The sequence below is a fragment of the Patella vulgata genome, chromosome 7 (assembly GCF_932274485.2).
Source record: "Patella vulgata chromosome 7, xgPatVulg1.2, whole genome shotgun sequence".
In the NCBI taxonomy this organism is placed as follows: Eukaryota; Metazoa; Mollusca; class Gastropoda; family Patellidae; genus Patella; species Patella vulgata.
The window spans coordinates 59,657,525-59,685,062 of record NC_065885.2 but is presented as its reverse complement, the minus strand read 5'-3'; the positions used below and the strand labels follow the sequence as shown (position 1 = coordinate 59,685,062).

At 35.9% G+C, this 27,538-nt stretch overlaps 1 protein-coding gene across 1 annotated transcript; it reads left to right on the top strand.

Moving 5' to 3' along the window:
- The first annotated feature begins 110 nt into the window (after window positions 1–110).
- Window positions 111–27,337, top strand: LOC126827505 (structural maintenance of chromosomes protein 1A). Its single transcript, XM_056102363.1, has 28 exons — window positions 111–355; window positions 1,256–1,332; window positions 3,371–3,517; window positions 3,990–4,138; window positions 4,800–4,968; window positions 5,879–6,091; window positions 6,836–6,921; window positions 7,938–7,986; window positions 8,583–8,699; window positions 8,883–9,097; window positions 9,280–9,415; window positions 9,787–9,864; window positions 10,427–10,638; window positions 11,553–11,715; window positions 12,392–12,450; window positions 13,565–13,760; window positions 14,408–14,476; window positions 15,832–15,965; window positions 16,598–16,719; window positions 17,690–17,775; window positions 18,425–18,643; window positions 19,642–19,830; window positions 20,448–20,560; window positions 21,142–21,310; window positions 21,757–21,935; window positions 22,646–22,715; window positions 23,616–23,726; window positions 24,893–27,337. Exons 1-28 carry the CDS (start codon window positions 244–246, stop codon window positions 24,986–24,988), a joined length of 3,735 nt encoding a protein of 1,244 aa, XP_055958338.1. The 5' UTR covers window positions 111–243; the 3' UTR covers window positions 24,989–27,337.
- The last annotated feature ends 201 nt before the right edge of the window (window positions 27,338–27,538 follow it).

Below are 27,538 nucleotides of genomic sequence, written 5' to 3'. Positions count from 1 at the left end.
GAGCAAACAATATTTATTAGAAGAATAACATAAAAAAATATTTTCTCCAATAAGATACCGTTATCACAATGGCTTCACCTCGCGAGAATTAACGTGAACTTGCGAGACAAAATCCGTAAGCGACACCTATTCCCGCTAAATTTTGTCAACAGAAATGCCGTTATTTTGATCTATTTACTATATTTTCAAGGATATTTTTCCAGAAAATATTGCAGCAAGGCTGCAGAAGAATATTTTGCAAAGATGCCCGGCTATCTAAAATTCATTGATGTGGATAATTTCAAGTCTTACAAAGGTCAACAACGCATCGGGCCTTTCAAGCCGTTCACTGCCATTATTGGACCGAATGGTTCAGGTAAATAAATAAATCGATTCATTTAACAGAGAAATAAAGAGTCCGTTGTGATTTTGTAGACGCGACCTTTACTTCAAACATATCGTGGATAGAATTAAATAACCCTGCATTGTACTTCTTTTAATAAGATACTACCAAAACTTGATAGTAACCGTGACATTTTTTTTTTTATTATTATTATCAAGAAGGAAACAAATTCTCTCCCCTTGCAGCTTCCAAACAAAACAACCCGCTCTCTTTTATTAATTATTAATAATCTGATGTATATTTAATAAAGCATTCACTGCATTAAACGCCATTAATAAAGATGTACAAATATTACAGATGCATATATGGTTCATAAATTGAAAATCATAGGCATGCAGGTCGTCGAGGCTTCATTCACATATGTTAATGTTTACAAAATTTGAGTTCAGTAATGTCAGTATTAATGAGTAATTAGATTTTAATTTACAATTAAATTCATGCCTTGTAATACTTTCTTTTTTAGCTCGTAATGGTTATCGAGTGGAAATACACATTTATATATTTTTGAAACTTGAAAGCCACCAATTTTTGTGTAGCATTTCGTAAATTTATGCGAGTCCATGGCCATGGGGGTTTGGGTGGCTGAAGATCACAACTTGTCATAGAGATTGTCTGTGAGTCAGGTGGCATGGTTTCGATCTCACACTCTGTAACATGACAGGGAGTACGGTCGTCTGTCTAACCACGTGAATTTCTTCCCACTGCAAAAGACGCATTAGGCTACATGCAGCGAATTGTTGAAGTAAAATTTATGCCATATGTTGGCCCTGAAATGACCTAGTTTGTGTTCGAGTAGAAATAGCCCCCCCTCTCTCCCTCTCTCTCTCTCTCTCTCTCTTTAATTTTAAAACTTTTATAAAACTTCTTTTACAGGAAAATCAAACTTGATGGATGCTATAAGTTTTGTACTTGGTGAAAAAACGTCTAATTTGAGAGCCAAGAAACTGAATGTAAGTGTCAGCAAAAAATGTTGATAGTTTGTAAAATTTTATTTTCTGCAGTCACTGTCATTGAATCATGATGATACCCCAATATTACATCTGCAATCGGAGGCCTTAAAATATTTGTGTTTATCTCAATCGAAACTACATATTTTTTTTTATTCTTGTCCGTGATATGACAAGGATAGGTCGCATGCCTCTCATTGTAGGTTTACTCAGGGTATTCAAGTGCCGTCCAAGTACTAAAAACCCTGCCCCAAATTAAACATACATTATGCAAGAGCTAAATCTGCCTGTTGCAGGTCTTTCTTGAGGCGTGAAATGTTATATAAACTATTAAAGATACATTATGGGAGATTCGATAATGGCAGTTCTCACTATAATAGTTAAAAGCTAGATAATGTAAAGCAGGCCTTGGCGTTGGTACAGGGGCAGGCGTGCGCGTAACACACACCTTATTTATCTTCAGGCGTGTGGATAACACCTAAAACATACACCTAAAAATTTTGGGGGCGTGTCCTTTAACAATAATGTAATTTATGGTCAATCCTTGGTTGGTTCTTAGGAGGCACGAAGTCCAACTTTGGTCCATATTCGCATTGACTTGCTATCGCATGTGCCGTGGATTTTAAATGGCGAAGAACAGTATATTTGCTGACATAGTTTGTACCTAAACAGTATCTATCGAGCTCTTTGAGTGTTTGACCTCGAATTCTCGAGTCTTTTTCGATTTGCCTTCGGTGTTTAGCGCAAACTGTGCACCAAACATTATTGACAAACACTGTCCTGTTTTCCTCCTTGAAAGTGTCATAACCAACCTCGGAAAAATTCCATGGTTTGAAGGTGGCCAATCTGACTCTGTTCCCACCGACCGCTGACATAATAAATGTCAACAAAGACAGCCAGAAAAAATAGAATATTTTCCGGTATCGACTTCACATGTCCGGAAATCAAGCATGACAAATAACGCGGTAATCGATTCAGCCATGCGCTCGAAACTAAGCTGTTTTCCGCATCCGGTAAAGGGAGATAATTTCGTACCGACAACTCTCACTAACATTATCGTCTGTGCATTCGCTTCGCCATCGATATGAAAATATGAGCCCCGTCGAATTTTTTTTTTGCGTTCACAAAAATCTGGCGTGCGCGATCAAGACACACCTCGGTGGCGGTTTGCATGCGCGATCGTGCGCCTCAAAACACAAGGCCTGGTAAAGACAATTTGCTGAAAATTTCATTCAAATTGATCCACTATGAACCGAGAACTAAGCAGTTGAAATTTACAGCTAGCCTGGATCATCATTACTGAAGTCAAAAGATAAACAGCATAGTCTCAATTATCTATTTAATCGTTAAATCGTGAAGGACAGTTATGTAGTAAATCGGCTCATAATCCACTAAAGATCGCAGGCTAGCGATGCCGAATTTCTGCTCTCTAATAATTCTTTCGAAGACCAAAAGTTGTTATATGGGACTGTAAGAGGATACCTGACAATTCAATAAAGTAATTGAATGTCATTAGATAAGAGAACACGAGAAAAATAGAAATAGTCCGTACATTCCCTTGTTTATATTCATTCTATACCTTATAAAAACATGGTAATGCACTGACTTTTTCTGTTTTTCTTTCGTGTTCACTTATATAGTGGCACTCAATTCTTTTTATGAATTGTCAGATATCCTCTCACAGTCTCAACTTTTGGTCTTCGAAGGAATTATTAGTGAGCAGAAATTCGCCCGTATATCCGTTTCCACTCGTCACATCAGTCAGTTATATAGAGAGATGACTCATGTTTTCCTTTGGCGTTCGTCACTTCCAATTCAGGAAACCTGTATTACTCAGCTATCGAAGCAAGGATCTCTGTGTTGAAATTATATTTGGAATGTGTTTAACCAGCTCTATTACATATGTGATAATGACTGGCACCAATATTGTCCTTTAAATAATTGCAATAATATCTAAACTATTTGTGTTAGTCACGAAATGACCTAGTTAGTGTTGAGTGGAGTTTAAAATTGTTTATATTTAATTTACATGTTATTTTAGTCGTTGATTCATGGAGCACCAATAGGACAGCCAGCTTCAAACAAGGCCTCCGTTTCAGCTGTTTACGTGGATACCGAGTCTGACGAAGAGATAGTGTTTACACGTACAATTCACAGTAACGCATCAGATCATAAAGTTAACGGACAGGTATGTATGGTAGTAGTTACTTTAGTCACAGATTCATAGCACACTGTATGGTATATGCCCATATTCATTAGCTCAGTAGGAGCAGAACACCATTTCTCATCATTTCTATTGGCTGTGAGGGACATTTTCCCCAGACAGTGGAGCTACGACCTACTCGTATTTCAAATTGCACGCCAATGTATTCACAGTACCTCCGTTTTCCTTCCCATCTGAATGGCTAGACATTCTTTCCTGATATGCTCTCCATCCTGTTTTATTTTATACAGTAGACTACTACATGTAACTGAACACTAATTTTACACTTCAAAAATTCTAAGTTATTATTGTCAATTTTGGGAACAATCTTGGTATAGTTTCTGATTTTACAGAAAAGTATGAGTAAAACTTCAATTCATTCAATCATAATATTCATACAATTGTTCTTAGTCATTTGTTTAAACTTGTATTTATATGTTTTAATTTAAAACTTCAGAGTGTATCTGCAAACCAATATGCTGCAGAACTGGAGAAAATTGGAGTTTTGGTTAAATCTAAGAATTTTCTGGTGTTTCAAGGAACTGTGGAAAGCATTGCCATGAAAAATGCTAAAGAAAGAACGGCCATGTTTGAGGAAATAAGCAGGTGGGTGTAATCAAATTTGTTGAATTGAAATATACTTGAAGAGCTATTAATGAAATTATCTGATGCTTTTAGAATTTCTGGGTGAGGTGGAATAAGCGTTGCCATGTTTTTAAAGTCCTATAACTTTTTATTTTGAATTCCTGCCATCAAGGCTTCTTTTACGTGCACGCCAACGTAACATGTATACAATACCTTGGTCTTCATCCCATCCGAACGACTAGACACTTCCTTGCCAAGCGCTCTGTCCTGCCAGTTCTGAGCCGACACTGGGAGCGAACACGGGGCCTCCAGGTTAGCGAGTCAGCTTCTTTCTCACTGAGCCACCATGGCTCCTGTCAATAACATTGACCGCTATCTGAGATAAAATTCACACAGATTATTCCACACAGCTGTTCCAGAACTTTTTTTCCGTCCTATCCGATTGACTAAACGCTTTTCTTGCACCACTGATCCTGGGAACGTGCTGATTAATCCTGGGGATCTTTAGGATGAATTCGAAAGTGTTGCTTTTAATATTGATTTTGATTTTTAGATCTGGTACCATCCGATTGACTAAACGCTTTTCTTGCACCACTGATCCTGGGAAACGTGCTGATAAATCCTGGGGATCTTTTGGATAAATTCGAAGGTATTGCTTTCATTATTGATTTTGATTTTTTAGATCTGGTGAATTAAAAGATGAATATGATAGAACTAAAGCTGAAATGTTGAAAGCTGAAGAAGATACCCAGTTTAATTATTTCAAAAAGAAAGGTATTGCTGCTGAAAGAAAGGAAGCAAAAATGGAGAAAGATGAAGCTGAACGCTATCAGAGACTCAAGGAACAATTGGTATGATTATTCTTCTAATCTTGAGATTGTGTCAAGATCGGGGGGGGGGGGGGGATGGCCGAATGGTTAGCATGTGTACTGTACCATAAGGCCTGTCATTGAGTCAACTGGCGTGGTTTCGAATCCCTGGTTGTATGTGACCAGGAGTAGGGTCGCCTGTCCAACCTTGGGGGTTTTCTCCGGGTCCACTGGTTTCCTCCCACTGCTAAAGGTCCCTTAGTGCAAGCGAATTATTGAAATAAAATTAAACCGTATGTTAGTCCCGAAATGACCTAGTTTGTGCCTCGAGTGGCTGTTAAAACCCATTTCTCTCTCTCTATCTGTCAAGATCTAGATTTAGCCTCGTGTATCCACTCAATCTGATTAAAATACAGATCTATATATTTCGTTTCGTGTTTTTATACTTTCGATGACCTACACTACATGAAGATCTGACAAGTTGTACTCGAAGGTCATGTCAGGGATCGTACAAGCGGCTTTTGACCCTATGACGTCAGGCATTGATTAAAGATACATTATGTATGATTTAAATAAAGAACTAGCCGTTCTTGCTATTAAAGTTTGAAAGTAGATGGTGTAAAATGAATAATTTGAAAATTTCATTCAAATTACTCTATTGCAAGCGAAGATATTAGCCTTTGAAGGTTTGACAGACGTGTGCAATAATTTCAACCACCGTACTGGTTGATCGAAGCTAAGTCTCGGTCCTCCATATTTGATTAATCTATTTAATATCGGAGAAATCTGATGCCATCGAGAGTTGATTAAGGCCTGGATCAGTTAATTAATGTCTAATTAATACTTTAGAAAACATTTCAGGCCTAAAGAAAGACCTGCAATAGGCAGATTTAGCTTTTGCATAATGCATGTTTAATAAATATTTTTATTTCTTTGATTTTTTTTTTAACAGTGTGAGAAAGAGTTGGAACTACAGTTGTTCCGTTTGTATCATAATGAGAGAGAAATAGATGAAATTAACGAAGAATTGGGCAAAAAAAATACAATGTTAGAAAAAGAGAATAGAAAGAGAGATCGTATCGAAGATGAAGTTAAAGAGAAGAAAAAGGAACAGGGCAAGTTAACGAGGGAACTGACAAAAATAGATCAAAATGTTAAGGAGATGGTAAGTTGATTCTTTTATGAAAAGGGGATAGGAGTTTTAACATCGGCATCATCCAAGACGGTCAACATGCCACACATTGTGCTACAACGGAAATTTTTTCTGGACAATGGCACAACAATATACCTTTATTGTGAATTCTAATAAGGTTGAGGATTGTGGGAGCCACGGTGGCTAAGTGGGTAAGATGCTGGCTCGCTAGCCTGGAGGTCACGTGTTGGATCCCTGCATTGGCCGAGAATGTTTATCGTGATTTTCCGGCGTTGTTTCCCCTTGTTAGTGGTGCAGGATGGGGTGGCCTGACAAGGACAGCTGTCTAGTCATCCAGATGGTACGAAAAACCTGAGGTCCCATGTATACATTGGCGTGCACGTAAAAGACCCCCTGGCAGTTGGAATTCGATATGAGAGTAGGCCATAGTGCCGCTCCCCGGGCAAAATTTCTGACATAGCACACTGTATGGCGTATGCCTGTCTTCATTAGCCCAGTCTGAGTAGAACAGTAGGACGTTAAACCCCATTTCATTTTATGACTATGTCAATCCCAGACTTGTACGTGACAAGGACTGGAGTCACGTGCACCTCATGGATTTTCTCTGGTTCGTCTGAAGATGGGCCTACAGCATGTAGTGAGCTGGCGCTGAAAATTTTGCCTTGATTGATCTTGAGAAAATTTTTTAAGATGTCCCAACTTTATATAGCTTCTGTGAGTTATGATATATATTGATAAGTTTATGTTATTATACAGGAAGTTGAAATGAACAAGAAGAGACCATTATATATTAAAGCTAAAGAAAAGACAGCACATATGATCAAAAAACTTGAGGGTGCTAAGTAAGATATATTTCTCTTTTATGGAAAACTATGGTATAAATAATTCCCAGTAGGTTACTGATTATGTTTCAACGCTTGAAAAAGATTAGATTTGTGCTATCTTCAAACTGTGTCTTAGCTTTTGTACTTAAAAGATTGTTTAAGTAGATGGTTCTGTTCGGGAATCCAAGTGATGCAACGTGGTGTATAGTTTCATTACATCAGTACATGGACAAGGTGCGATAATGAACATTTTCTTATCAGTACAATGACAAAGTCCAATATTGTGCATTTTCTGCTTATGATAAGCCATGGAGGACAATTTGATACTTTGTAAAGAGATGAATGTGCAAGTATTTAATGAGTTTCAGTGAGGCAGGGGGGGGGGGGGCAGGCAGGGGGGATATCAGTCTGACTGAAGACATATTCAAGCACAGTGTCAGTAGTAAATCGTGAAAGAACACGTGATGGTTGGAACTCGATGAAGACAGAACCCCTGTCGGGGTACCCCCCCCTCCAAAAAAAAAACAAACCACATGCTAGTCTCAAATTTAAATACTGTATGGAGCAGACATAAAACCCCATTCTTTCCCTTTCATGAAATATTTTTAAAACTTGGAGAATCATTCATAGATTTTGCCTGAGGATGTCTTTGTAGTGAAAGGGAACTACTCCTTTTCCTTCAGCACTGAGGAGGGTTGGGTGGACGAAGGGTTAACACTATTGTGTTGGATCATAAGGTCTGTCATTAAGTCAACGGGCGTGGTTTATTTTCACGCTTGTGACAAGGAGTGGGGTCGCCTGTCCAACCTCTGGGTTTTTCTCCGATTCCTCTGGTTTCCCCCCACTGCTAATGACCCTACGTGCAAGCGAATTATTGAAATAAAATCGAACTATATGTTAGTCCCGAAATAACCTAGTTTCTGTCAAGTGGACATTAAACCCCATTTCTTCTCTCTCTTCAGCACTCAATCACTTTATAATTAGAAATTTCCTTTTCCCAAACTAATGATTGATTGAATGTTATTATTTTATAGAAAATCTTTGAAACAAGCCAGAAAAACTCACGATAATCATGAAGAAGAGGTAAGTCAATCACCACGCCTCAAAATAAACTACAAAGAGAACAGAAAATTCAAAAAGAAATAGTTAGATCTTCATATGTAACCCTCCCCCACAAAACCAGGCGCTTGTCGCACAACTTCATTTTGTACTACGGGCACAAAAGCATAAACTGTATGCCTTCTTGTGGCTGTGAACGAGCTGAGTTCATCTCCAGATGATACAACAAATTTTAAAAGAATTGCATTTTTAGAAAGCTTAGGTTGTGGACTATTCAAATAAGAATGACCAAGAGCCTGGTTTTGGGGGAGCAGCTTAAATATATGCCAACCAAAATTTAAACTGGAACAGAATAAAATTGTGATTTTAATTAGATACGGTTCTTGTTAAATAGATACAGTTTTTGTTAATTAGATACAGTTAATTAAATACGGTTCTTGTTATTTAGATACAGTTCTTGTTAATTAGATATGGTTCTAGTTAATTTGGATGAAATAAAACTGAAATTCGGAGAGTTTTTTTTTTTTTTTTGGAGAGCTATTTCATCTGTAAATATAGGAGAACATTGAATTAGAAACAGTATTTTGCACACTTCTAATTATGAATGTGATATTTTGTAGATTGAAACGTTAGAGAAGGAATTGGGTGATATCGAAAGAAAAAGATTAGAATTTGAAGAGAAAATAGAAGAAGAATCTCAGTCACAAGGTCGATCTTTACAACTTGAGGAATCACAGGTAAAATTATATAAAAATACTCCTCAAACCCCCAAATCCCTGTCCAACCTCGTGGATTTATGGTTTAGTGGCAATCGACAACTGTGAGAGCATGTGAAATAATGAATACAAAGTTTTACCTCGTGCTAGTCTTGGATGTAAAGCATTGTCTCATTCTGCATGTTCTGTCTCTGTTTTGTTTAGGTAACGGAATATCAACGCTTGAAAGAAAAAGCTGGGAAATTATCAGCTCGATATCTACAAGAGTTAGAATCTATAAATCGTGAACAAAAGACAGATCAGGATAAATATGATAACGAAGTGAGGAAGAAGAACGAAATAGTTGCAAAATTAAAACAAAAGGAACATGAAAAAGAAGAGAATTTGAAGAGAGTGGACAAATTGAATGAATATATTAGGTTAGTATGCTTGAGTTTTTTTTTTTTTTATCCAATTAAAAAATACCAATTATCAGTTATTTCCATTTGTTATGGCACCCAGACTGTGTAGTGCCTTGAACATGCATATATTAGGATGGAACTATGCATGGTATAAATGTACATATTATTATAATATATTAAGTTTAATTTTATAATTTTAGAACTAGTACACAAGCTGTAGCAGAACAGAAGAAAATAGAGGAAGAGTTAGGCTACGATGTAGAAACAGCCAACCTACGTATTTCTGAAATAAATGTTGAACTGGGTTCTGTTATAGAACAACTTGGAGAAGCTAAGGTACGTATCAAACATTGTGTGACTTTTCACACTGAAACCTGGGTATCATTTAATTTTGTATATTTAGCACTAATTTTTTTCACATTCATTTAATATCAAATCTATGTTTAAAAATGTTAAAAATCGTTTAAAATCACCCAAAATCACTTGTACTTGTGTCTAGGCACAAGCGAATTATTGAAATAAAATTGAACCATATGTTAGTCCCCAAAGTGACCTATTTTTGAGTCGAGTGGACATTAAGCCCCACTTCTCGCTCTCTTTCTTTCATCTAGCTTTAGATCATAGGTCTCTGTCATTTAGTCAAAGTCAAGTGGCGTGGTTTCAGTTCCCAGCGTGTACTTGACAATTGTAATTGTTGTTAATTTCAGGTTGATAAGCACGAGTCGGCTCGAGCCATGAAAAAAGCTGAATTACTGGATAACTTGAAGAGACTTTTCCCGGGAGTGGTAAGATCAACTATTTACTAACCAAATAAAGTGTACTAATGATGCATGCACATCAGATCATAAGGTCTGTCATTGAGTCAAGTGGCATGGTTTCGATTCCCCGATTGTACGTGAGAAGGAGATGGGTCGCCGGTCCAACCTCTTGGGTTTTCACTGAGTCCTCCGGTTTCCTCCCACTGCTAAAGACCCATACGCACTAGCGAATTATTGAATTAAAATTGAACCATATGTTAATCCCGAAAAGACCTAGTTTGTGAGTTAAACCCTCTCTCTCTCTCTCTCTCTCTCTCTCTCTCCTAATGACCATGAACCAAGTATGGTGACGCCATCTTGGAATTGTGACATCAAAAATTGAAGTCTATCAATTGTCCAAGGAACACGCCAAGTTTCATGTCGATCGTACTTGAATTGACAGAGCCTAAGACTTTTTTCGAAGCAATGTTGCATGGTCGTCCAATGTCTATTAGATTTCAAAATATAAACGGAATTTGATTATTTAATAGCATGATCGTCCTATAGATCTAACATATAAACGGGATTTTATATTTGCTTATTTTGACAGCATGGTCGTCTGATAGATTTATGTGAACCCAGTCATAAGAAATATCAAGTTGCTATAACCAAAGTATTGGGTAAATATATGGACGCCATCGTCTGTGACACGGAGAAAACAGCTAAAGATTGTATTCAGTATATGAAAGAACAGAGAATTGAACCTGAGACATTTTTACCTCTTGATTATCTTGACGTTAAACAAGTTAACGAAAAACTCAGGTTAGTTTTTACATTTACAAATATTTCAATACAGTTCAGGCAGATGGATTTTGAAGAATTCGCAGATCTTGTTTAGATTTTGAAAAATTCACAGATTTTGTTTAGATTTTAAAGAATTCATGGATAAAACATGTTAATTATGTGTTAAAGTCGTTTGTAAACTTTTATACTTGCCATTGTGTAACTAACTGAAGTAATGTTTGGTCCTTTTATTGGGGGCGGGGCGTTGGGTGGATGACCGAATGGTTAGCATGTGTGCACTGCATCATAAGGTCTGTCATTGAGTCATCTGCCGTTGTTTCGATTCCCCGGTTGTACGTGACAAGGAGTAGGGTCGCCTGTCCAACCTTGTGGGTTTTCCCCGGTTTCCTCCCACTGCAAGCAAATTATTGTAATAAAATTGAACTAAATGTTAGTCCCGAAGTTAGTCCCGAAATGACGAAGTTTGTGTGGAGTGGAGGTTAAACCCAACCTCTCTCTCTCTTTCTGCCATTGTATAACTAACTGAGTTCTGAAGTTATGTTTGGTCCTTTTATTGGGCATACAGTCAGTTTTCTCATTGGCTCACTAACCGAACGTTCTTGGGATTCTCCAACCTGGTTTCCTCTTTCAGTGGTGTGAAATAGAATGTCTGGCAAAGAAAACAGTGTAGTTGCTCGGATGGGATTAGAAAAAATGTCTACTCATAGTTGTGCATGTTAAAGATCCCATTGGGATCTGATAACGAGTAGGCAAAAATATTTTCAACATGAAAGTGCCACCTTATGGACAAAATTTCCCATCCCATATAGCATACTTCATGTCCTATGCCTGTCCTTGTTAGTCCTGGTTGGTACCGACAAGTAGGACGTTAAACCCCATTTCATTTCATTATTCTATGTACATTTCATTTTACGTTGTTTTTTCGTTTGTAGAGATATCCGTGAACCTAAGAACGTGAAGTTAGTTATAGATGTTATACGATATGATCCACCTGTTATAAAGAAGGCGTTATTATTTGCCTGTGGTAATGCTCTAGTATGTGAAACTGTTGAAGATGCCAGAAGAGTGGCTTTTGGTGGACATGAAAGACATAAGGTAATGTAAAAGTTCTATATTCACAGTCCAAATTTCTATGTTCACAGTCCAAATTTCTATATTCACAGTTCAAATTTCTATATTCGCAGTCCAAATTTCTGTATTCAGTCCTGATTTCTGTATTCTCATTCCAAATTTCTGTATTCTCAGTCCAAATTTCTGTATTCCCTGTCTATCAAATTTCAAAATTCCCAGTCCAAATTGTAAACTTGTAATATTCCCAGTCCAAATTATTATATCAAATTTCAATATTCCCAGTCCAAATTTCTGTATTCCCAGTTTAAATTTCTGTATTCCCAGTCTTCATAACTTCATTCATTTGTAAATCTTTATGTTTATTCTGTAAAATAAACATTACTTGTTCATGACTTAAAGAGAATGTTGTTAGATCCCCAAGAAATTACTGTCTGCACAACGTCACTGTTTGCACAACATTCTTCTATTTTACATAGCATGTGAGTTATGTTCATAGCATGGGAGTTATGTTCATAGAATTGGAGTTATGTTCATAGCATGGGAGTTATGTTCATAGCATGGGAGTTATGTTCATAGCATGGGAGTTATGTTCATAGCATGGGAGTTATGTTCATAGCATAGGAGTTATGTTCATAGAAAAACAAAAATTGTATGTTTGTCTGACTAACATTGTAAATATTTGAATTGTTTTATTTTGTAGTCTGTAGCTCTAGATGGTACACTCTTTCAAAAATCAGGTGTCATATCTGGTGGTGCTAGGTAAGATATTAATCTATATATAAATGAAATAAAATGGAGTTTAATGTTCTAGTGTTTTGCTCCAAACTGGGCTAATGAAGACGGGTATACGTCATACAGTGTGCTATGAGGGAAATTTTGCCCCCACAGCGGCGCTACAGCCTACTGTTATATCGAATTCAAATTGCCAAGGGATCTTTTACGTGCACGCCAATGTGTACACAGGCCTCGTTTTTTCATCCCATCCAAACAACTAGACAGCTGTCTTTGTCAGGCCAGGTCTATTTATAAACCAGGTGTCTTATTCATTAAAATATAAACTAAGAATACAACTTGATCATTGGTTGAAAACTATAATCATCATACAGATTTTAGTTCTTGATCAATGAGAATCCTGCATTCTTTAAATATTGAGTTAAAGTTTTATTTGATTAAGGCCCCCTGCCCTGCGTTCGGCAAACCTCAGCAGAGTGTGTAGAGTTTCCATTGCAGAATTAGTCAAGCAATGTAAGCGTTTGCTATTGGAATACAGTTTCTTGAGATAAAACATGGGTGCCACCATTTTTAATCCTGAAACTTGAAAGTAGTCCCAAAGGCAGAATTCATCATACAGCCGAGGTTAGGTTTAAGTTTGCCGAATGCCTCGCCATGGTGCTTTATTTCAGCAAAATCTTGAGATAAAACATGGGTGCCACCATTTTTAATGCCGGAACTTGAAAGTAGTTCCAATGGCGGAATTTGTCATACAGTCAAGGTTAGGTGTAGGTTTGCCGAATGCCCCGTCATGGTGCTTTATTCCGGCAAAATCTTAAGATGAAACATGGGTTCCACCATTTTTAATCCCGGAACTTGAAAGTAGTTCCAATGGCGTAATTCGTCATACAGTCAAGGTTAGGTGTAGGTTTGCCGAATACCCCGTCTGGTGCTTTATTCCGGTAAAATCTTGAGATAAAACATGGATGCCACCATTTTTAATCCCGGAACTTTAAAGTAGTTCCAATGGAGGAATTCGTCATACAGCCGAGGTTTGACGAATGCACTGCCCAGGTGCTTTATTCCGGGAAAATCTGAATTATTATAATCATTACTTCAGTTAAACACAGATCATTCATCTTAAAAACGTATTTTTATTTAGTGATTTGAAGGCCAAGGCTAGAAGATGGGATTCGAAGATGTTGACACAACTAAAGACGAAGAAAGAGAAGTTAAGTGAGGAATTAAAGGAACAGTTGAAGAAGAAGAGAAAGGAATCGGAGTTAAATACAATTAGATCACAGATTAAAGGATTAGAAACAAGATTAAAATATTCTATCACTGACAGAGATAATACTGTAAGTATATAACTTGAGGGTGGAGACAGGGTAGGGTAGCCCAGTCGTCTAATATGCCCCTTGTATTTTAATTTAGGGTGGGTTAGGGTAGCCCAGTCATCTAACATGCCCCTTGTATTTTACATAAGGGTGGGTTGTGAGTGGGGTATGGTGGCCCAGTCGTCTAACATGCACCTCTCCAGTCACAAGATAATGCATGAAGTAGTTTCATGCTTGGAGGATGTTCCTTGACCGAATCTTGTAAATCATAAGTCAGGGTGGAGGTTGAATGATTGCGTTATGTAACCTGCGCAGTGTAAATCATAAGGCCTTTTATCTACAAAAGGCCTATATAGTCAATTGGTCGATCAAGCACATAACGGGTACTCAGATGAATATTCTAGAATTGAGTTCTCCAACCCTTCAAGACCAGTACCAATTGAATTTGATATTATTTTGACCAATCACCATAGCCGTAACATCTGATTACACTACAAATTCTACTCAAGTCACATCCATTTTTGAGACTGGCAGAACTGTGATGAAAACAATGTGGGTTGCCTGCCTAGCTGTACAGGATCTTCTGTGTGATGTCCCTGATTACTGCTTGGAAGTTTTAGTATCAGTTTGTGTTTCTGTCAATAATTATATGATTATATATTTTTCAGTTGAACAAACATCTGAATCAGAATGAGAAAGATTTAAATCAATATAATGAAATGATGGTATCATTTGATGTAAGAACCTTATCTTTTTTAATCATTAGCTTGTTGGCCGAGAAAAGTTGCTCAGGGTTTTCCGTTCTGGGGCGGGTCTTAAGAGCACTAGTTGCAGTCGGCTTTAGGCAGTGTAAACATTAAACAGCCAGATATAGGTTCTTCAACTGGTAAAATTTGTGTATGTGTAAGTTAAACATGCCCATTTTGAGACAATTTGTATTGAGTTACAGCGGGTCTCGGTGGCTTAGTGGTAAGATGCTTGTTTGCTAGTCTGGTGGTCGGATGTTCGATCCCTGCATTGGCCGAAAAAGTTCATCCAGATTTTCCGACGTGGTTCCCCCTTGTCAGTGATGCAGGACAGAGGGCCTGACAAGGACAGCTGTCTAGTTGTTCAGATGGGATGAAAAACCGTGGTCCCGTGCACACATTGGCGTGGCCTTAACGATCCCTTGACACTTGGAATTCGATATGACAGTAGGCCATAGTGCCGTTGTTCGGGCAAAATTTCCCTCATAGCATACTGTGTGTCATATGCCTGTCTTCGTTAGCCTTATTCAGAGCAGAACAATAGGATGTTAAACCCCATTTCATTGGTTATTGAATTACTCACCTCTCTCCTATAAACATCACTATCAGTAGCCAAGGGGCCAGACACGAGTCTGAACCTACACGCAAAAAATATAGGGGAGATATGTTTACCTTACATAGCATGTTAAAGATCCCCAAACATAGCTGAAAATCAAAAGGAGTAGGATGTTATCAGGTGAAAATTTTCCTCTTAGCTTCCATCTTCAATAGTCTGTTTGATGAGTAACATATTAAACCCCACTTTATTTATTTCTCGGGGGGGGGGGGGGGGGGGGGAGTTGTATGGCCGAATGGTTAGCACGTGCGTGCTGTATCATAAGGCCTGTCATTGAGTCAACTGGCATGGTTTCGAATCCCCGTTTGTACATGACAAGGAGTAGGGTCCTCCTACTGCTAAAGACCCCTACGCGCAAGCGAATTATTAAAATAAAATTAAAACCATATGTTAGTCCCGAAATGACCTAGTTTGTGTTGAGTGGACATTAAATCCCATTTCTCTCTCTCTCACTATTTATTTCTCCAACCTCGTGGGTTTTCTCTGGGTCCTCCGGTTTCCTCCCACTGTTAAAGACCCCTACGCACAAGCAAATTATTGAAATAGAGTTGGAACCATGTGTTGGTCCAGAAATGATCTAGTTTGTGTCAAGTGGATGTTAAACCCCATTTCTCACTCTCTTTTTATTGACTGCTTAAAATTATAATTAAATAGAAAATCTATTGATACAAAATGTTTAATTTTTTGTTTTTAGCTTCATATGTTAGATATTATTGTTTTTATTTTTTAGCCTCAAATGTTAGAAATTGATCAGATTATGAACGAAAGAGGAGATAAAATTAAAATATTGAAGGATAAAATGAATCGAGTTGAAGATGAAGTTTTCTCTGATTTTTGTCAACTTATTGGTGTCGCTAATATCAGGTATGTTGTAATTGATATGAAATAGCGAGTTCTAAAATATCAAATATATGTGTGAACACTACAGCCTTTGTTATTCATAGAAGTTGCCATAGTTTTAGTCGACATTGTGTAACATACTAAAAAATCAAATTTGAATATATTCGTGTGAGCACTATGTACTGAAATATTAAAAATTATCACTTTGAACAGCCTTTAAAAACTTATCCAGTTTGAATATTTGTGCAATCTGTACAGACTTAAATAATTTCAATTTTGAGAACCGTTATACATAGAAGTTACCATGGGTAATATATTACGCAATGTCTTTAGCTCAAGACCATTAAACAACTTAAAATACATCACGCGAGTCCAATATTTCATCTAGTATAGATAATGAACGATTGGCAAGATGCCTGAACATTATTGGAAATAATGGTATGCTAACAGCAAAGGATGACGTCACATCTGTATTTTAAGGCCATTTATTAGCGGAAATTGTATAGGTTTATGGAATTACATTTAAAAAATTGCTCATGTTAAGCTCAGATGAACGATCTTCAGTAACACTCTTGCATTTCAAAAATTGATGATGTTAAATTAAGGTTTAAAAATGTTAAATATGAAATATCTTTTTTTTTTAAATTATTTTCCAGACAATATGAGGAAAGAGAATTAAGAGTTCAACAAGACAGAGCCAAGAAACGATTGGAATTTGAAAACCAAAAATTCCGTCTCCAGAATCAAATTGAATTTGAAAAATCTCGGGATACATGGGGTAAATATTGATTTTCTTCACAACTGTCAAATTTGATGACACATTTAAACATACATCAATCAACAGCAGGTCTTTCTTTAGGCCTGAAATGTTATATCAACTATTAATTAACTTCTCCAGACCATAATCAACTCTCAATGCCATCTTATGCGTCAGATTTTCACTGGATTTGAATCCGATCCGCTGCTCTAATGCTCCTTCACGATGAAATCCAAAAATGGATAATCGTGACTTAGTTTTTTATCATACCAACTTTAGTAATGATGATGGAGGCTAGGCTAGGTCTTTCTTTAGGCCTGAAATGTTATCTAAATTATTAATTAATTAACTTATCTAGACCATAATCAACTCACGATGCCATCTTATGCGTCAGATTTTCACTGGATTTGAATCAGATCTGCTGCTCTAACGCTCATTGATGATGAAATCCAAAAATGGATAATCGAGACTATGTTTTTTTATCGTTCCAACTTTAGTAATGATGATGAAGGCTAGGCCGGCAATTCAATCGCTGATATCTCTGTTAAGGGTGGATCAATTTGACTAAAATTGTCAGCATATTCCCTTTACGTTACGAAAACAAAGGAGGTAATAGTGTTGTTATTTCCTGTGTAAATGAGATTTAAGTGTGAGAATGGCACCTATGATCATATAATAGTGAGTTGATAACCTATTGAACAAAAGACATAGAAATAATTATGTTTTGACTTTCTTAGAAAATATAAAATTCTCGCTTTAAATAAACTTGCAAGATTTAAACATGTCAGCATCAGCCTATAAAATGTCCAGTTGATAAATCTAAGACAATTGGATGGTTGCTCCCCCACTGTATATGTTCAGTCAAGTTAGGTGACAACGAGTAATCGTCTTATGGCAAGATGGCTGAAGCCCGTCATTATAGCAAGTATAAAAAAATAACTGATCTGGTTTTTTTAGAGAATGTGTGTTAATATTTGTATTGTTTTTGTAGAGAATGTTTGTAAATGGGAGAAAACTGTCCAAGATGATGAAAAAGAATTAGAAAAAGTTAAGAAAGAAGAAGCTAAACATATGAAGGTTTGTTGATTCATTGCTATCCTTTATCCAGCTGGGGATGTTATGTTAAAATTTGTCAACTTAGGAAAGTACTACTCTTGTCTACATCTCAGTATTTTTGGTAATGAGCTAATGTTTTGTTCATATTTAAATCACTCTGTGGGTTGTAAATGGTAGAGTCACTATAGGGTGGTGGCCACATTGATTAGCACTTTACACACCGAGTCCCTGAACATTTGGTAACAATTGTTGGACATAAACATGTGAAAAGAACTGGTCGTTCGTATTGTGGGCACAACAAAGTACCCTTGGCTGATCTCCAATATTACACCTTTTGGTGCCGGTCGTACCAACAGATGTTGTGTGGGTGTAAGTAGACCCGGCAACGTCACAGCCAGAAATCCAGCCTCCTGGGTTCAAAGAGTTAACGTAACGGTTAATCTCCGCTCACGACACCATTTAAAATTAAATCAGTCAACGAAATCCTGTTTAAATCCAAGCTGAATCCAAGCCATCCCTGGGTCTACAGAGTTGATTTTGTGCTTGTTGTGTAAATAAAGATCTAATTTATAATTTCTATGACCTCTGAAGCCTAAATAAAGACTTGCTATAATCAGATTTAGCTCTTGCATAATGCATGTTTAATTTTATCCTTGTTTATTTCTTCTAGGTTTTGGATGAAGACATGCAAAATACAGAACGCTTAAAACAACAGAAAATAACAACAAAATCTCAGAACGATGATATCGATGGTACTATCAGTGAAATCAGAAAACGTCTGGGTGTTCAAATCAAAGAAATAGCAGCTACACAGAAGGGTATAAATGGTCTAGAAACTAAACTGGAACAACGTAGAGCTGATCGACACAGTCTACTAAAAACCTGCAAGGTAAGCAATGGGAAACGGAAGAAACTGTAATTCATATTAGTTTACCGTAAAAAAAAATAAAATAATAATTCATATTAGTTTAACCATAAAAAAAATGTCATTCATATTAGTTTACCATACTGTAAAAAAAATGTTTTTCATATTATTAGTTTACCGTAAAAATTATTCATATTAGTTAACCATAAAGAAATTTTAAAAAATGTAATACATATTAGTTTACTGTAAAAAAACCAAACCCAATGTAATTCATATTAGTTTATTATTGTAAAAGAAAATGTAATTCATATTAGTTTATCGTAAAAGAAAATGTAATTCATATTAGTTTCCCCCCCCCCCCCCCCAAAAAAAAAAAAATGTAATTCATATTAGTTTACCATAAAAAATGTAATTCATATTAGTTTACCGTAAAAAAAAACCCCAAATGTAATTCATATTAGTTTACCGTAAAAGAAAATGTAATTCATATTAGTTTAACCATAAAAGATGTAATTCATATTAATTTACGTAAAAAAATAATGTAATTCATATTAGTTTACCGTAAAAAAATGTAATTCATATCAGTATACCATTAAAAAAAAAGCCAATGTAATTCGTATTAGTTTAACCATAAAAGATGTAATTCATATTAATTTACGTAAAAAAATAATGTAATTCATATTAGTTTACCGTAAAAAATGTAATTCATATCAGTATACCATAAAAAAAAGCCAATGTAATTCGTATTAGTTTAACCATAAAAGATGTAATTCATATTAATTTACGTAAATGTAATTCATATTAGTTTACCCGTAAAAAATTCATATTAGTTTACCCGTAAAAAATATTATATTGAATCTTTGAATTTACTAGAAATCGCTAACAGTCGTCCTTGCTACTGCCTTTACACCTTTGCTATTACAGCAATCAATTTGTTCGTAACCTGACAAAAATGTCCAGAATCGGATAAAATATTTAGTGAATGATATGTAGTTTATAGGGTTGTTGTATTTTATTTCTAGATGGATGATATACGTTTACCGATGAAGAGAGGACATATGGATGATATTACCCAGGAGAATGAACCATCAAGTCACGCTGATAGCGAAACCCCAGTTGATAGTATGTCCAGTCAGGGAGCTAAAGCTATTTATCAAAAAGAGGCTCAGATTGTTATAGATTATAGTTCATTAACAGACGATTATAAAGATGTAAGTTCGGCCATTTAATGATTTAATTTAAAAAGGGAAGCTAAGGCTCGAATATACCAGTACCATGGTTACGGTAATTAACAATCAATGCACACATCTTGTCAAAACTATAAACAGTGATAACTTGGCCCAGAGTAAAGTAATTTGAATGAAATTTTCAATATATTCATTTTGTATTATCTATTATAGCAAGCATGGCCAGCTCTTTATCTAAATCTTACATAATGTATCTAAAAAAATTTGGGGACGCTCGATTGCGTTCCGAATTGACAGAATTGTAATCAAGTGACGCAAAGATGAGTCATGTCTTAGTTCTGTCAGTCCCAACAACAATGGTCGTGTGAGTAGAATTGTGACGTAAATAAACCCAACGAATATGTTTCAGCTGTCATGATTGGTTGAGATATTTACTTATACATTGTAGCCCGAAATCCCAAGTATCACTCGATTGTCAATCGGCAAAGTAAAATTGAGTATCCCCCTTAGTATTTTACAGGCTTTCTAAAATTTATACTGGTTGTCTATCCAGAGTTATTCCACGGTTAGTTTAATAATAACGAGAACATATCTTGATAAAGTAATTGATGTAACTATATAATTATTTGATTATATTTCAGTTGGATCATAATGATGATGTTAAAAAAGTTTTAGATACGTTAATGAAAGCGTGTTCTGATATGCATACAACAATACAGAGAATAAACGCACCTAATATGAAAGCAAATGAAAAGTAAGTTGGATAGATTATGACATCACGATTCACCTTCCCATGATTCGCGTATTGAATGGCTAGCGTCTAAATCCATTTTTTACGATTCTATTTTTGTATGTTTTTTTTGTTGCTTCAGTAACTAACCTATCACTCTTAAATTGTTTTAGTCTTTATTTTGATCCATATGAATATCATGACATTAAACAGTTTTATTTTCCTCATACCACACTGTATGGCGTATGCCCGTGTTCATTAGCCCAGTATAGGAGCAGAACAGTAGGATGTTAAACCCCATTTCATTTTATTTCTTTGTCTTCGACAGGACTAAAAATTCTCGCCATAAAAATATCAATTATTAATGTATCCTGTCCAACCGTGTTGGTTTTCTCTGGGTCCTCCGGTTTCAACCCACTGCTAAAGACCCCTATGCACAAGCAAATTATTGAATTCAAACTGAACCATATATTAGTTCTGAAGTGACAAAGTTTGTGTTAAGTGGACGTTAAACCCCATCTCTCTCTCTCTAATTCCATTGTACTCACTGTCTTAATTTATAATTTATGCATTTTTCTCAACAAGATGTTTTTTGATTTTTTCAGATTAGATGTTGTCCGGTTTAGATTTAACGAAACATCGGAAGAATTTGAAACGGCAAGGAAGAGAGCCAAGAGAGCAAAACAAACGTTTGAAAAAATTCGTAAAGAAAGATACGATCGATTTATGAAATGTTTTGAACATGTTTCAAATCAGATTGATGATGTCTATAAGGTAAATTATCTTATGTTATTATCTATATAAGTTATCTACGTTATTGTGTATTTAAATTATCTACGTTATTATCTATATAAATTATCTACGTTATTATCTATATAAATTATCTACGTTATTGTCTATATAAATTATCTACGTTGTTGTCTATATAAATCATCTACGTTATTGTCTATATAAATTATCTATGTTATTATCTATATAAATTATCTTCGTTATTGTCTATATAAATTATCTACGTTATTGTGCAGATTTTGTGTATATAGCAGTTACACAAGTCAGCTGAAGTGTTCACGATTTTTATGCACCCACATTTCATGCAAGCTTTACTAACAAATACAGAATAGAGTTTTCGATCTTATTGGATAAAAGTTACTTTTGACAATGTGTCCTAGTGCCTTCCTTACTGAACCACGGTAATTAATAAGTTATTTTCCCTATTACAGAATTTATCTAGAAATCAGAGTGCTCAAGCTTTATTAGGTCCTGAAAATCCAGAAGAACCATATTTAGATGGTATAAATTATAATTGTGTGGCTCCAGGTAAACGTTTCCGACCCATGGATAATTTATCTGGTGGTGAAAAGACTGTTGCTGCTCTGGCTCTGTTATTCTCTATACAGAGGTAAAGTATATTTATACGTTGACGTGTGGCTGTATATGGAGAGATTAACAATGGGCTTTATTCTATTGTTAGAATTTTTAATTAATATTCAATAATTAGTATGATTATATAGACTCATTGCTTGATAATGGTGAGAGTAACCTCATTGAAATGAAATGAAATGGAGTTTAACGTCCAACCTCATTGAAACGTTGCAGTTAATAAACCTAGTGAATGTCATCCATAAAGCTGTCTGTTATTATATATCACTTTCACTAAATGCCTTTCAAAGACAATATAGACTCATTGGCGACGAAAATAAAATAACGTTTCTGTGCAATAAGTGATGTTATTGAGGGATGAACAATAGGAATTATTTAACAATATTGCAACTACCAGAGTTTAAATTGTTACAAATTCTAAATTAATATGCATATTCAATGTTTACTATAACAGACTAATTAACGACAACACATTATTCTGACTTGGACACATTGCCACTTTAAGGAAACAAATTAAACGCTGTTTTTGCATTTACTGTTAAATATGAGGCATACGGGCAGCTCGAGTCGAAAGAGTTACGTAGGCTTGGTGGGATTGCACTGCAGGTTTCGACTCTACCTGTGCAACACCAGGCAAACTGCTTGTAGGATAATATTATCTACGATTGTGTAGACTTGGTTTATTTTTTTTGTGGAGATGATTATTAAATTATTAATATTTTATTACAGTTATCAACCAGCACCATTTTTTGTATTAGATGAGATTGATGCTGCTTTAGATAATACCAATATAGGCAAGGTATATACTCATCTTTATATTCTTCACTTTATCTTAATTGTCTTCGAAAAGAGGGGGGTTGGATGGCCGAATGGTTAGCACGTGCGTGCTGTATCATAAGGCCTGTCATTGAATCAACTGGCGTGGTTTCAAATCCCTGGTTGTACGTGACAAGGAGTAGGGTTGCCTGTCCAACCTCGTGGGTGGGTTTTCTCCGGGTCCTCCGGTTTCCTCCCACTGCTAAAAACCATTATGCGCAAGCCAATTATTGAAATAAAATTAAACCATATGTTAGTCCCGAAATGACCTAGTTTGTGTCGAGTGGACGTTAAACCCCATTTCTCTCTCTCTCTTCGAAAAGACATTCTTGTGTTTGTAAGACGTTATTGTCTCCTGCTTTTTTCTCGAGCAGGGGTAGGCCCATCTGCCTGTTCGTCCATCTGGAACACAATAACTCTGTTTTTAATTGAAGAGGAATATTCAAATTTTGTGTAGATGTTCATTAGTGTCTTGACTGGGTTCCATGATGAGCACTTTCCACAAAGACCTGAGTTCACAAAGCATTTTCAGTCTTAAGTTAAGAATTTACTCAAAATTGTTCACCATATTTTAGCTATTATATAGCCCATTATAAAACTTTTGTGGTTTTAATGTATCAAATACATCAATAAGAAACTATGTGCAATTTTTTTTGTTTCTGGATCAAAGATATTTCTCATAAACAGTTTAAGTTACTGAAAGTTGAGTAAATTCTTAACATAAGTCAGAGAATACTTTGTGAACTCCGGGCCATTCTAGAGACAGCCCGACAGATATATCTATCAATGTTATAATGACATGTTACAGAATCAACAGTAGACAATTTTAATAAAATTTAAAGTTATACATCCGTGTAATTCCTTATTTTATGTTATATTTCAGGTAGCAGCGTACATTCGTGAACAATCCAATAAAAGTTTTCAGTGTATTGTTATTTCTTTAAAAGAAGAGTTTTATAATCGTGGTGACGCATTAATTGGCATTTATCCCGAGGTAAGTTAAACTCATTGTGTAGATAACTGAAGTAGCATATCATTTGCTCCTTTATTACTATTAGGTTCATTGCTCTGTGGGTGTGACGTTGGCTCTATAACCAGAAAAAAAACATTTAAAAAAAATACGAAAATACTATCTTTCACATTCTACCCCCGTTATTGTAAAAAGAATACCCCTATTACTTCAAATATATCAATAAATTGTTGTCACACACTGTCTCACCAGTTCAGTTATCTCCCTTCATTACCAAAAAATCAATCTTTTAAAATAATGACCCAGGACTAGTACAGTTATTTAAATATCAATATTGCACCATATGTTAGTCCCAAAATGAACTAGTTTGTATGGAGTGGACATAGAACCCCATTTCTCTCTTGTGTTGGGTCAGGGCGGTGGATGGCCGAATAGTTAGCGCATGCATTCTGTATCATGAGGTCTGTCATTGAGTCAACTGGCGTGGTTTTGATTCCCTAGTTGTACAATGTACGTGACAAGAAATAGGGTCGCATGTCCAACCTCGAGGGTTTTCTGCGGATCATCCAGTTTCCTCCCACTGCTAACAACCCCCTACGCGCAAGGGAATTATTGAAATAAAATTGAACCATATGTTAGTCCCGAAATGACCTAGTTTGTGTCGAGTGGACGTTAAACCCCATTCTTTTCTTCTCTTACTTGTGTTAAATGTTCAATTGTTTCTGGGGTGCCACGGTGGCTCAGTGAGTAAAATGTTAGCTCGTTAATCTGGAGGTCCTGTGTTCAATCCATGTGTTGGTCGATCATATTCATCGGGATTTTCCGGCGTGGTTCCCTCTTGTCAGTCATGCAGGACCTGGTAAGGGATATTGTATAGTCATTCGGACGGGATGAAAAATTTCTCTCATAGCACACTGTATGGCGTTTGCCCATCTTCATTAGCCCAGTCTGAGTAGAACAGTAGGACGTTAAACCCCATTTCATTTTATGACTATGTCAATCCCAGACTTGTCAGTCATGCAGGACCTGGTAAGGGATATTGTATAGTCATTCGGACGGGATGAAAAATTTCTCTCATAGCACACTGTATGGCGTTTGCCCATCTTCATTAACCCAGTCGTAGGATAACAGTAGGACGTTAAACCCCAGTTCATTTCATTTCCTATAATTCAATTGTTTCTGTATTTCAGATTGGTGATTGTATTATTAGTAACGTTCTCACGTTAGATTTAACGGAATATCCTGATCCTTATAAACAAGAAGAAAGTCAACGATATATCCGTTAAAATATGTCTACCACCATCATCATCATCATCATCATCATTATCATCATCATCTACACCTTTATTTAATATAAACTTTTCTTACATTGTGTTTTATGTTCATTGTCCTTCATTACGATAACTTGAATCTCGTAAAGTTTATTTTAACTTTCAATCTTGATATTAATCAATAGCAATTTGATTAAAATACAGATCTATATTTCGTTTCGTTTTTTATACTTTTGATGGCCTACACTACATGAAGACATGACAAGTTATAGCCATAGGTCACGTCAGGGTCAGTCAAAAGACCGACTTATGACCTATGACGTCAGACATTTGATTAACCAATCAACATTGATGTTACTAGTGGATTACCCACAGTTCCGTGCAAAACCCGCCTAAAGGTCGCCGTAACAGACCGTTTCATTGGCTTATCCCTGACACCATTCAGAACATGAGTTAAATAACAACTCTTCCAGATCCAAGTGTAGTAAACCCAAGTAAAACGAAATTTTGAACTATAAAAACGAAACGAAATAGGATCTGTTTTAACCAGATTGAATCAATAGTAGTTTTCCTTCAATTTTTGTTTATATTTATGCAATCTGATTAAAACACAGATATTTTGTTTCGTTTTTTTTGTTTTATACTTTTGATGGCCTCTACTACATGAAGATCTGACCGGTTGTTGTGGAAGGTATCGTCAGGGATCGTACGAGTGGCCTTTGATCCGATGATGTCAGATATTTGATTAATCAATCAGCGTTAATGTTTCTAGTTGGATATTCACAGTTCTGTGCACTTTACGCCAAGAACTCCCTGTAACAGACCGTTTCATTGGCCAATCCCGTACATCATTCAGAACGCGAGTTATATAACACCTTCTCCAGATCCTAGTGTAGTGAAGACAAATAAAACAAAATTTTGAACTATAAAAAACGAAACGAAACAAAATAGGATATGTGATTTAATCAGATTGATATTTGTGCTAATGATGTCACCTTCGTTAGCCAATCAACAGATACTTGACATTGGGAACAATTATTTTAACCAATCAAAACCACTGATATTAAGCTTTAAAAAGAACAGATAATTGATAAAGAAGTAGTTAGATTTCCTAGCCATGTACTTTTCATTTCAGTTTCGTTTTAATATAAACTAAAATGAGGTCTAACAACATCTATTACAAGTTTGTGTTTAATTGACCTTTCTCCTTTCAAATGAACAGAATAAAGATTTGAACCAATTGTAGTGACACAAAGGGGATGATCGATTGTTAGTCCAGAACGTTCCGAATTGACAGAATTGCAATCAAGTGATGCGGAATTCAGTCCTGTCACAGTTCTGTCATTTCCGGCAACGGATGTGGCGTGAGTAGAATCGTGACGTAATTAAACCTAATGAATATGTTTTAGCTGACATGGTTGGTTGAGATATTTTCTCATGCAGTCAGCGCATGCGTTCTAGCCCAAAATCCCATTTTCACTCGATTGTCGCTATTTTGGGGTTTGACTGACTTCAATTCCGGAACGTTCAATCGAGCATCCCCAAGAAGAACAGAGATTTGATAAAGGATGTAGTTAGATCCTCATGTAGTGTAGACTGTAGACCAACCCAGATTAAAACCAAATTAAAAATCAAATTTTAGTTACTATGGAAACAGTTACAATGAATTTTACTACATTTAAGTTTGTCGTAAAGTAAAGCCCTGGCCCCAAGTTCACAATGCATTCTCAGATTTAAGTGAAGAATTTACTTAACTTTGCAATAATTTCTTATTGATGTATTTGATACATTAAAACAACAAACGTTTTATAAAGGGCTATATTTTAGTTAAAATAAGGCAAACAATTTTTAGTAAATTCTTAACTTAAGTCTGAGAATGCTTGGTGAAATGGGGGCCTGGTTACATTGCATGATGTATTCTCTTAATGTTGTTTAACAATAATAGGTTATATTCCCATTTATAGTTTTATGGACAATGATGCATGAATTTGAGGTAATTGCTTAAAACTTTTTAAAGGTAATGTCTCACTTTTATCAATGTTGCCAAAAGTTTTAGCATTTTTTAGCAATATTTAAATGTAAGCATTAATTCCTTGTTCATTGTCTTCATCATATGATCACAACATCATTGTATCATTTGATAGTGTTCAATATTTTATTAATGACATTGTAATTAGTCCATTTAATATTTTACTAATTAGGTCATTTCTTCTAGGGAGAGGCTATTTTTAGGCAGGTGGGGGGAGGTTGGAAATTTGCCTCAAGGGGTTTCGCGTTAGGGGTAGGCATAGGTAACCATAACACAAACACTCATCCAGAATTCCCCATTGATAAATTATCCATATTTATCCACAATTCCCCATTGATAAATTATCCATATTTATCCACAATTCCCCATTGATAAATTATCCATATTTATATGGAAATAACCTTCCCAACCAGGCTGACATCTTCCCAAATTGACCTGGCCCGAGTTCACACTGCAAATGGATGCCATTTTGCTCGTAAAAGAATAGATAAACTCTGTTCAAATCTAATTTAGATGAGATCCTTTATTTCTTCAAG